This window comes from Myxine glutinosa, chromosome 9, assembly GCF_964187855.1.
Source record: "Myxine glutinosa chromosome 9, kmMyxGlut1.1, whole genome shotgun sequence".
NCBI lineage: Eukaryota > Metazoa > Chordata > Myxini > Myxiniformes > Myxinidae > Myxine > Myxine glutinosa.
This window is the reverse complement of record NC_136269.1, coordinates 101,561,315-101,573,613: the sequence shown is the minus strand read 5'-3', so window position 1 is coordinate 101,573,613 and position 12,299 is coordinate 101,561,315. Positions and strand designations below refer to the sequence as shown.

The following is a 12,299-nucleotide window of genomic DNA, read 5'->3' as shown; positions in this document are numbered from 1 at the left end:
GAGTGTGGCACATTGACGACAAGCCTGGCATTGGCTTAACGGTTTAGCTGGCTGGCTTAGGATGTTAGGGTCTTGAGTTTGAGCTCCTGTCATGCCGTTGAATTAACACCAGCTGGGTTGACTCAGCCTGTCATCCTTCCGAGGTCAGGAAAATGAGCACCAGCTTATTGGTAATGTCTGAAGTCTGAAGCCTTGGCCTAGTGTCAGGTGCGATTCTATCTTCTTGATTTATTAGACATCCCACATATGTAAATGAACACTCGTTTTACTCTGCGAGCTTTTGCACATCATGTGCAGCGAAAATTTCAGTTTTGTGTATCACATAACCTGCGCCTAGTATTTATTGTTATTTTAAAAAACAAGTCAGGAGACGACGATGGTTCACGAGCGAGCGGTATTCAATGACAAAGGACGGACTGTAACCGAAACAGGCCCGGACAGGCCAGGCCCGGAAATGTCAAAACGAAGGTTACTGACCTTGAAATGAGATAGAAAATAATCTATAATCAGTTATGAGGTTAGTTAGCTACACAATACCGAAAATTCGGTGAAAAAATGAAATGACAAAAAAAAAAAAAATTAAAAAAAACAATGAAAAATCGAGCTCCGTGGGGCTAGACACATGACATTGGCCTAACCAAATAACGAAACCCCTGTCAGATTCCACCAACCCCCTCGGAGAAGATGTAGCTTGAACTCGATTACCCCCTAAAAAGACATCTTTTTCGGGCGTGGCTCCTCCCACAATGGGCACAATACGCCCACTCGAGGCAGGACACAACTAGATCATGATATCAACCTCCCACCCAAGTTTCATCAAGATCAGATGATATCATCGGGTAGTTATGCTGCGGACAGACACACACACACACACACACACACACACACACACACACACACACACACACAGACACAGACACACACACAGACACACACACGACGAATATAGTGGTCACTTGATAAGTCGTGAAGCAAAAAATTACGTTTCTGTACATCACCCTTGAGATTCGGTTTGCAAGATTCATCCACAATTCCAATAGAAGAGACATAATTATTATTTTATGGAAAATGTTTTTCGAGTTTGTTTTATCCTCAAAAATAGACAATAGTGAACACACATTAATGGTAAAACATTGGCCTCTACCTTATTATTATTATTAACCTTCCTTAATTACTTACTTACTTATTACTACTTAATTATTACTTAATTACTTATTTATTAACTTAATTATTTAATTATTTAATTACTATTATTATTATGAAATAATTTTTATTATTACTTATGAAATTACTATTAATTAATATTATTTATTAATTACTATTTATATTACTTATACTTATATATTACTTATAATACTTATACTTATACTTACTTATTATACTTATACTTACTTATATATTACTTATACTTATATAATTCTTATATATATATATTACTTATATTACTTATTATTATGAATTAGTTACTATTATTCATTAATTATTATGAATTAATGTTACTTAATTAATTATGAAAGTTATGACTTAATTAATAATTATTTAATTATCATAACTTATTAATTATTATTACTTATTATTGGTAATAACCTACCCTTATGAAGGGGAACAGACGTCTGTACAAACACACAAGCTGACATTGTGTTTTATATGGTAGATTATAGGGTGTGCTGTGATGCAGGGTCACTGCATGTTGTGTCTCTGTTATTATAATGTGACACAACTGTGTGATGCAACACCGATTACGCCGGGTCTATGGTTTATCATCAGGGTGACTGTCACTGGACCGCTCGAGATACCAAGATTTGCAATCTTCTCTTCAATCGCCATCCCTATCATTTTGAGAGACTGTCAAGTTCTTTGTCTGCTTGTACATGTGTAATAATTGGTACAAACCGAAAATTGCGTGTAAAAATTTGTGGACACAAAAACTTTTCAATTCTTCCTTTGACAAAATGAACAGCTGAGGATTTCATTGAAACTATCCCGGCCACCCGGTTTGAACATTTCTTCAGAAGCATAATAGTTTCTGTGTAAATGTATGGCCTGTTTATTAGGATTCCAGGCTGAAATCATATAAACTATGTTGATTTGGCTCTTGTCTACTAACGCCCTTATAATTCGTGTAAAAGTACTGTACATTGGTTACGACTAACATTCTTTGGCCTCGGTGTGATATAGGCCCAGGCTCCTCCGGGAGATCACTGTAGAAGCAAATGAAATGGCATTTCTGGCTTTATAATCGATATGAACTTTTCTTCTTTCTATCCAGAATGTAAAGCTGAGGAATGAGCAAAGAGGAGTCGACCATGCCATGCTGAGATTGGCCAAGTCACCGTGGAAATGAACCAGGCCAGAGGCCTCCGTTTCAAGGATGGGGATCAGTCCAAGAAGCAAGGTGTCCTGAGCAGCCTCCTGCAGAAGTTCACAGGTGGAGAAGGTGCTTCGCGGATTGGCCGCCGAAGCTATCAACAGCAACAACAAAAACAGCAACAAAAACAACCTCACAAGCAGCATTGGATGCTCGGATCAAATCCATCTGACTCTTCTTACCAGCAAAATGACGACTCGGTTCGGATCACAAGCCCACGAGGACGACCCGAGGTACGAGCCTCTGTCTGTGGCCAAGGCTGGTTGGGACCTAATCATGGTTGGCCTTTGGCAACCGACAACGAATCATGCTCTCCAGTTGAAGCGCCGCGCCCACGAAGCTTCAGTCATGGCCGCCAAATTCATGGACGTCTGCAGCCGTCATCTCCAGCTGTACATATCCCAGCACCACAAACCCAGCTCTTGTTGTCGGTGTCCCCACCTTATCGCCCACTCAGTCCCCCACGACCCTCCGTCACCGTTCTTAACGCACGCACATCCCATCCCATGGCAGTCTCTCCATTGGGCTATGGTGAAGCAAGCCCACTTGAAGCGTATCCTTCACCAATGGGCTACGCCTTGCCAGAACAGACCTCAGCTGCACCTCAACCTCCAAAAAACCATGAAGATGATTCCTGTCGAAAAAAGCAAATGAACAGAGTGAATCTTTCTGGAGTAGAGGTTCAGTGTGGTGGATGGCAAGGTACAGTTATGGAGGAAGACTATGAGGAGGATGAAGAAGTGGAAGTAGAGGAATGGGAGAGACGGCTCGACGAGGCACAGAGCCGAGCCTCACAGCTGGAGAAGACTATGCGTTGGTGGTCAGATTGTGCTACAAGTTGGAGGGAGAAATGGGGCAAGGTTGGGTTTGGATGTTGGTGGGAATCAAAGGCTGGGAATATGTTTTTGTTTTTTTTACTTTGTGTAGATTGCAAGTAAGATGGCCAACCTGGTACAGTTATTGCATCCTATTGAAGCATGCTCACTCTACTCTTTTCATTGTTATAATATTGCATCTGAGTCTGTGCCTGTGGCTGTTCGCGTCAGGAAAGCACGATTCTTAGATGATGATGTGTGAGTAAACCATTGTATTTTTTTCAGCCAATGAGAAACCTGTATCCATGTGTTTAATCAGTGATTCATGCTGAGTTTCGTTAGGCAGTACTGAAATGGGAGTTTTAAGCTTAGCAGGCCTCAAATGTGCACATCATGTGATGAACGTGATGTGTCTCGGTAAGAACAATGTGATTCACCGGCATTTTGTTAAAGCGTCTTTACAATAAATATTAGCAAAGATACCCGGCAATGCAGAGTTGATTCATGACAGGAATATTAAGAGAGGAGGGGGGGGGGGGGGGAGAGAGGGGTGGGGAGGAAGAGAGGAGGGGGAGGGGGGATAAGGGGAAGGGGAGGGGTGGAGAGAGGAGGGAAGAGTAAGCAAAGGTCAGGAGGAGGGAGGAAGGGATGGGCAGGAGGAGGGGAGAGGTAGAGGCAGGAGGGGGGAGCGGAGAGGGTGACGGGGAGCGGAGAAGGAGAGCAGAAGGGAGATGACGGGAAAGAGGAGGGGTAGGGGAGAAGGGAGGGGAGAGAGTAGGAGGTAAGGCTTATACAAAGATCAAGAGGAACATTTAAATATTGCACCATGTGAAGTCACTCATGGTAAATCAATCAAAACTGAACATATTTTCACACAATTTGTTTTCACCAAGTCTTTAGCTATCTTAGCGACTACCAGAAATTCAAACAGAAATTGAATCCGAGTTAAAATGAAGGTGTGAGGCTGTTCAAAGCAAAAACCACGTTTTCACCAAAGGAAACAATTGACAAAGCCATAAAATGCGGTTTCTAAGCCACGCATCGACAATCCTTATATTAATCCAGGAGCTTATAACTTCAGGCACGTGATGATATACACAACTTAAACAAAAACAATCATTTAGACACCTTTATGAGCAGAAAACAGCATGGCCTAACAGTAGGCAAGGCCTACACCATGCACCACGGACATAATTCCGTGAATTAACTCCACACCGTGAATTAATGAAAACTGAACAAGTTTTCACATAATTTGGTTTCAGCTAGTCTTACTCTACTTTAGCGACTACCGTAAATGAAAACAGAAATCAAATCGGAGTTAAAATGAGGGTTTGAGGCCATCGGGGAAAAAAATACATTTTCACCAAAGGAAATTCTCCACAGTCATAAAACGCGATTTCTACAAAAGAGATGTATACAGTGATTTGTAGGTACTAGGGCATGCCCGTACTATATATATATCTAAAATTATATCCCCCCCCTCTATTTACATGAAATGGTTTGGTCCATTCGCAAAGCCAAAGCGAACGGCTTGCGAGTACGGTGACAATCCCCCCCCTCTATTTACATGAAATGGTTTGGTTCATTCGCAACGACCACAGAACCCCCCCCCCCCCCCCTCTATTTACATGAAATGGTTTGGTCCATTCGCAACGTCAAAGCGAACGGCGAACGGCTAAATCGCCATAGCTCGGTAACTACTTGTCCGATTAATTTCAAACCTTGAAAAGGCACATCCTCGGGTCCCCAGCAATATACCTGGCAAGTTTCAAGTATATCGGACCCGTGGTTGTCGAGAAACAGCGGTCACAGACAAACACACAGACATACACACATACACACACACACACACACACACACACACACACACAGAGATTACTGGAATTATAGATAGATGAAGATCAGACATTCGATGATATGAGAGGAAAGTGAAAAAATTAATGTTGAGCACCTGATCGTGCAGAAACCGTTGCGGCCCGTTCCAAGGCAAGGTGTTTTGAGCAGGCCGAAAAAGATGAAGACCCCTGCAAGAGATAGCGGGCTGACCGGGGATAAAGCCTGTTTTTGTTTTGATTAAATAAGTCGGTTAATAATCTTCAAAAGGGGTGTTTTACCCACTCAAACACCCAGTTTTGAATTGTAACACTCCCTTGGAGTTCGATAAGTATGCATGAAAAGTTTAGGCCCGCTAGGTTTTATGGTTTTGGTGTTATGGAGGAGACACACACACACACACACACACACACACACACACACACACACACACACAGACTGACTTACACATTGTTTTTGATTATTATAAATTCGAGTGCCTTTGCCAAAAACACCAAAATGAATCAGGTCAGAACATTATAAAAGAGTTGACTTGTTTATATTCTCACCTGAACTCTGGTTCCTGATATGGGAAATACCAGACGTTTTTGTTCATTGTCCGTACTGACGTCCTTGTAATTTTGTAATTAATGTCGCAGTACATTGGTGTGTTTTTGTCTTGCATGCAATTATTATATGTACAAATTCAATGTACAAATGTACAAAAAAACCCCAACTCAAATTCAATGTTCTGTATAAAAATGGTAATAAAATGAGACACGGAAATACAATGAACTTTAACACTGGGGGAGGTTGTTAGGCCCATCAGGCCTACGCAGTAATGCCAACATAGTCCTCCATCGCCACTCCTTCCAGATACCTATCCCACTCGATTTTAAAACAATCTACTCACTTTACTGTCACTATTCTTGCAGGAAGACCATTCCATGCATTCACCACTCTCCGAGTGATAGACCCCTTCTTGAGTGATAGACCCCTTCCTGAGTTATAGACCCCCTTAAGAGGAGGTCCTAACTCCTCTTTTTTACTCTTAACCTGTGACCGCTTAACAATTCACCCAATGAGAAGCTGCCTCATATAACTCCAATAAATCTGTGAAAGTTACCACCCCTTAGTAAATCCGTACTGACTACCTTTACTTAATTTGAAATTATTCTTCGAAGAATCATTAAAGATATCAGTTAACATCATGCTTATCTGCTCTGTCACTTCCTGCAATACTCATGGATGTATATATTGTCTGGCCTTCCTCCACGCATCCCCAGAACTCCTCTAAAATCCATTCCTCACCACTTCAATAGATTCTCTCAGCCATTGGCAATTCCCCTGAATGTTCTTGCATCAACATTGAAGCAGAATGACTATTTAATAAGACTGCCATCTCACCCTCATCATCCACCATTTCCTCTATGCTATTCCTTAAGGGGCCCACACTTGTCTGAGCCTTTTCTTTACCCATTATATACTTAAGGGATGTATTCGTTGGTCTGTTTAATATTCTTGGCGATCCTCTGTTCTTTTTCCTATTCTATTCTGGCATACCGAGGTATTTTCTTACCTAGTCCCTGTTTACTCCTATACTGACCGATGTGAGTCAGACTCCAGGCTTGTTCTTTTGTAGTTAATGAATGCCTTCTGCTTATCGTTAATAAGACTGCGTACCTCCCTGCTTGATCCACCCTGGTCTCTTTCTACATCTACCTCTACCCTTCACTGGAATCTACCTATTCTGAACGTTACACATTGTTCCTCGAAGGTTGTTCATTTATCTGATGTAGCCTGCCCGCATGTTAGCTTTTCCCAATATAAGGCACATAACTCTCTTCTCTTACTTCAAATTTGCCTTCCTGAGACCTAACAGCCTTCCCTTACTATCCCGAACTCTACATCTCAACAATATAGTTGCACACACTATGTTGTGGTCACCTGTCCCCAGATGTTCTCCTACCTCCACCTCTGTACCATATTGGGATATTGGGATCATTGCTTTGAAAAGATCTAATACTACATCCCATTGTGGCCTTTTCTCCTAACTAGTTTAGAAAGCAATCCTGGATTAGATTTAGAAAATCTGCATCGGTTCTGCGCTTTCCTCGTTCCCGTACCCAATCTATTCCCCAATCTATTCCCCATCTACCCTTACCAGTTTCCACACTCCTTTCTGAGTTGTTAATGCACCATTCTTTCCTGCTCTTCCCTCACTCCAGGATCCCTATACATGCATCCTACAAGTATCTTATTATTCTGGCAATCACTAATCACGATCCATACAGAATCCTCGACATTAGTTCCCTCCTTAATGTCATTCCTTGCTCTCATTACCCTCGCCAGAGGAGAGGGTATTGCATTTGAGTCCGTTTGTTTGTTTGTCTGTTTGTTTGTTTGTCCGCACAGAATAAATATGATTTTCTCTGCAACTGTTGGTCCGATTGACAGGAAATTTTCACCAAAGGTGCAACACCACCTGTAGAATTTTTAAATTATAATTATGACGTCGTAGGTCACGTGTTAAAGGCACCATCTTGGAAAAACCGAAAAACTTTGCACCTCTTTATCTCCGAAAGCGCTCCATAGAAAATATTGAGACATGGCTCATTGTAAAGAACTCTCCATAGAGAATAAAATATGTTAATGATGATGTCATAGGTCCCTCCATTATGACGTCATAATTCGACAAGTACAAAACGTCATCTGATCAAGATGAAATTTCTTGAGCATCGAGGGATAAATTGGTGGTAAAAAATAACGATGACGCCATTGGTCACGTTGTTCGGCCGCCATATTTGTTTTAACACAAAAACCTTAAAAACCACTGAAAACACATCCTGGTGATGGTCTACAATCTCTGATTGCTCTTTCTTGTTATTATATTGTGTTTTACCCAGATTGCTACACCCCATACTATTTTTGTATAACTCGCCTACTCTTCACGATGGACACCACTGTAGGATCTTCTTTGATGTCCACCAACTAATGCCGGCAGACGGAACGCCAGTTTAACGCACACACGTTGATGGATCGCCCTGCCTCCAATACACCAGGATGGTGGTTTATAGCTGGGTTGATGTTGTAACCCAGGCTAAACAGCTCAGAGGCGAATGTGTATACACCTAGGCTTCCCCCCAGCCCCCTTTAGGAGTGCATAGAAACAGACAAACAAACAAACAGACACTTCTCAAAGTTATATTATAGTATGATTATTATTGTGACTTTTACAAAATTACTTTGAGGTTTGAATTGGAATTAGATAGGTACGTAGAAGCATTAGCGATAGAGAGGTACAGGAATATTGGCAGAAGTTGTCGGTAGCTGGTGTTTAGATGGGTGATGATTTCTGGGGTTGGTGCAGAGCAAGATGTGCTGAATGATCTCCTGCACCAAAGTTCCTTCTATATCCTTGTATAATTTTGGCATTTGTTGATTCGTTGGAATGTGCTGATGGGATAGCTCCTTTGAGCTGGAGCTGTGTTCGAACCTCGACCCCGCTATACACTCTCCTTGTGGTTTTGCAGGCAGGGTGTTGCTATCAGCCATCCCAGGAAGAGTATTAAGCTGGGGGACTCATCCGCAAGCTTGATAGTTTATTGGTAGACATTAAAAATCCCACTTATCGGTGGTGCCTTATTACCAACAGCAGATGGCGGTAGTCCTTCGTGAAGGTACCTGTAACTTTTGTCAGTCTTTAGCTCTTTCGTAGAGTTGATTAGTTATCACCAGAACCATGGCTAGATTCCAGCCAATAAAACCTCGGGCTGGTTCAGCCAGCCAGTTCCAGAAAGACTCCGGCCAGAATTGTTCCCTTTGGTTGACCCCACAAGAAGCTGGGAATAATTAGGAGCATTTCATTAAAAGTCTAGAGCCTGGTGTTGGCTTAGCGGGTGCCGGCCCAGGGTGCCGGCCTGGGATCCTATGATCCTGGGTTTGAATCCCGGTCAATTGCTGAATTAACACCAGTGGTTAATTCACCTTCAAGGATATCGAAGGTGAATTAACACCATTGGGGTTGACTCAGCCTGTCATCCTTCCGAGGTCGGCAAATTGAGTTCCAGTTCACTGGAAATTCCCTGTGTGTCGCAAGAGGTGACTCACAGGGTTGGCGACAGGAAGGGCATCCGGCAGCAAAACATTGCTTCAAAAAGGGGACCACTGTGCCCAAAAAAAGGCCAACCCCTGCTCTGCGGGGGAAAATGGCCTCTAAAGGCGGTTCTATTACATTAAAAGTCTGGTGATAAGTTCATGTATTACTATATATACAGTATATATTATTTTATCATGCTGTATATGCTTTTCAATTTGGAGCTTGGAAGGTCAAATAAGTAGAAATGTAGAGAATTCAAAAAGCAAAAATGATTGTCAAATGGCTTTCTAGTGTTTTTAGCATTGTATAAGGTGTTATAAATTTTTGCTGGAATTCAAAACTCAACATTAATCCTAACCCTTTCACTCTCCACAATGGGCCATAGGTACGCGATGAACGGAATGAGGCCCGAGAAGAGAGCCGCATGTTGCAAGCTCAAATCATGGGCCTGCAGAGGCAGCTAGCAGAATGCACCCATGAGAGGGATGCCGCCGTCAGTGAGGCTCTTGCGTTGCGTGTGACACTCTCTGCCTCGCACGGAGCCGGAGGGGCCGCATGGTTGGGTCATCGGTTCGAAAAAGAAGATCAGGATGGTGAAGCCAAAGGCTCGTGGTGGAGTGAAGGTGAACTGGCAGGACACGTAGCAGTAGACCTTGAAAGCTCCTGCTGCTCTACTGACATCACTTCTTGGGAGGCTGAGGAAAACTGGAGCTTGGTGCTAAGTAAGGTGTCTGGGAAGAGCCAGAGTGAGGTGAGGAATGCTCTTATTGCCGTTACAGAGATTATGCATTACAGAGACACCATCTCAGCAATGTATCCATAGTCAACCAAAGGGAATGGGTAAAAGTAATAAAAATATTGATTGTATAATGCAAGAGGCAGTCTTGAAGCTTGCCTCGGAGGAGAGGGATCTATGGGGTGGTAATAGATACGGGGTAAGCGTGCAGACAGCACAGTGCCAGGCAGCTTTCGGTAAAGCTAATAGGGTTTTAAGTTGCATTCATGGGGGGATAAATTATAAATCAAAAGAGATAGTGTTAATACTGTGTAGGACTTTGCTGAGGTCTCATTTGGAATATTGTGTTCAGTTATGGTCACCACATCTCAGTCCGCGGAAGGATGTAGTTTCCATGGAGAGGGTGCAGTGTAGAGCATCTGGACTGATCTCGGGCGGCAGTTTAAGGAGATAGGACGTTATACACTAGAAAGGAGACGATTATGAGGTGATCTGATAGAGATGTTGAAGATAGTGAAGGGGATAGACAAAGTAAGTACAGAATAATTTTTCAGCAGGATGGACACTGACAGGACAAGAGGGGACAGTATAAGAGTGAAAAAAGAGAGAGAAGAGTTCAGACCGTAGTAAGGTAGGGGTCTTTCATTCAAAGGGTGGTGAATGCAGGGAATAGTCTCTCCACAAGGGTAGTGGTTCACCTGGAATTGGCCAGGGGATGTTTTTGGCAACAATTCATTCATGAACCGGCTGGCCGCAGCCTTGACACTTGACAAAGTAGTTAGGGCAGGAATTTGGTTTTTGTTCATGGTGCCAGCGATAGCTCGCCTATTCTTCATGAAGGGCACCTTGGGATATTTAACGTTCACCAACTAATGATAGATGGGACACCCAGTTTAATGTCCACACCCGTATGTGCTCATCGAACATCTCATTCCAAAATCATAGTCATTAATATGGAGTTGGTCCCCCCCTTTGATGCTATAACAGCCTCCACTCTTCTGGGAAGGCTTTCCACGAGATGTTGGAACATTGCTGCAGAGAATTGCTTCCATTCAGCCACAAGAGCATTAGTGAAGTCGGGCACTGATGTTTGGCGATTAGGCCTGACTCGCAGTCGGCATTCCAATTCATCCCAAAGGTGTTCGATGGGGTTGAGGTCAGGGCTTTGTGCAGACCAGTCAGGTTCTTCCACACCAATCTCGACAAACCATATCTGTATGGACTTCACTTTGTGTACGGGGGCATTGTCATGTTGAAATAGGAAAGGGCCTTCCCCAAACTGTTGCCACAAAGTTGGAAGCACACAATTGTCTTGAATGTCATTGTATGCTGTAGCGTTACGATTTCCTTCACTTGAACTAGCGGGCCTAGCCCGAACCATGAAAAACAGCCCCAGACCATTATTCCTCCTCCACCAAACTTTACAGTTGGCACTATGCATTCAGGCAGTTGCGTTCTCCTGGCATCCACCAAACCCAGATTCATCCGTCGGACTGCCAGATGGTGAAGTGTGATTCATCACTCCAGAGAACGCGTTTCCACTGCTCCAGAGTCCAATGGTGACAGGATTTACACCACTCCAGCCAACGCTTGGCCTTGCACATGGTGATCTTAGGCTTGTGTGTGGCTGCTCGGCCATGGAAACCCATTTCATGAATCTCCCAACAAACAGTTGTTGTGCTGAGGTTGCTTCCAGAGGCAATTTGGAACTCTGTAGTGAGGGCTGCAACTGAGGACAGTTTTGAAGACCTGGAGGGAGGAGTGGAGATTTAAGACATGCAACATAATGATTTTTGATAATTGTTTATTTTACAGAAGATTAGAATCTAATTTCTTAATATTGTTGCTTGTAGCTGCATTTGTAACCACAACCCTTGATACACGATTACACAATTTCAGTGTCCTCGTCACTTACCCACCATTGTACATTTGTTTGTCATTTTTACATATCTAATACATTAGGCATATCCTCTCCTGCCCATCCAGATTTCTGCAGCTCAAAATGGAATTGTATTCTTTCTTTAGGACCTCGGTGATGAAGAATCAGAAGATGAGAAAAGGCTGGGCTTGCAGGCAGATGAGTTTGAGTGGCAGGAACTGCCTCCTGCTCTCACGGAAGAGAGGTGTGTGTGTGTGTGTGTGTGTGTGTGTGTGTGTGTGTGTGTGTACATTTAATTATCTTCTCTTATTTACTCAATGCAACCTCATCCATAAGTGACAATCCACAGGATGACAAAAAGTAGTGATATTGCTGCTGAATTTTCTGTGTATTTTGAGTTCTGTCTTTGATTTTACTCTAATCTGTTTGATTGGTACTTCGCAATAATTGATGTAGGCCCAGATGGTGATGTTGGTCAGTGGGTGAGTGAGTTTATATACCCTGGTGACGCTCTGCATTGTTGAATGCTGTTTTGTTTTTAATTGTGAAAGTTATTTTATATTGATGATCGATAATAATAACATTCACTG

The 12,299-nt window shown here is 42.8% G+C and overlaps 1 protein-coding gene across 3 annotated transcripts in view; it reads left to right on the top strand.

Annotated features, from left to right (window-relative positions):
* Positions 1–12,299, top strand: part of CCDC102A (coiled-coil domain containing 102A) — a 90,409-nt gene that overhangs the window by 74,836 nt on the left and 3,274 nt on the right. For all 3 annotated transcript variants that reach the window (XM_068128710.2, XM_068128711.2, XM_068128713.2), the window contains 3 exons: positions 2,270–3,228; positions 9,480–9,845; positions 11,856–11,953. In XM_068128710.2, coding sequence (XP_067984811.2) covers positions 2,341–3,228; positions 9,480–9,845; positions 11,856–11,953 — 1,352 coding nt within the window. In that variant the 5' untranslated portion in view covers positions 2,270–2,340. The remainder of the gene's footprint in view (positions 1–2,269; positions 3,229–9,479; positions 9,846–11,855; positions 11,954–12,299) is intronic.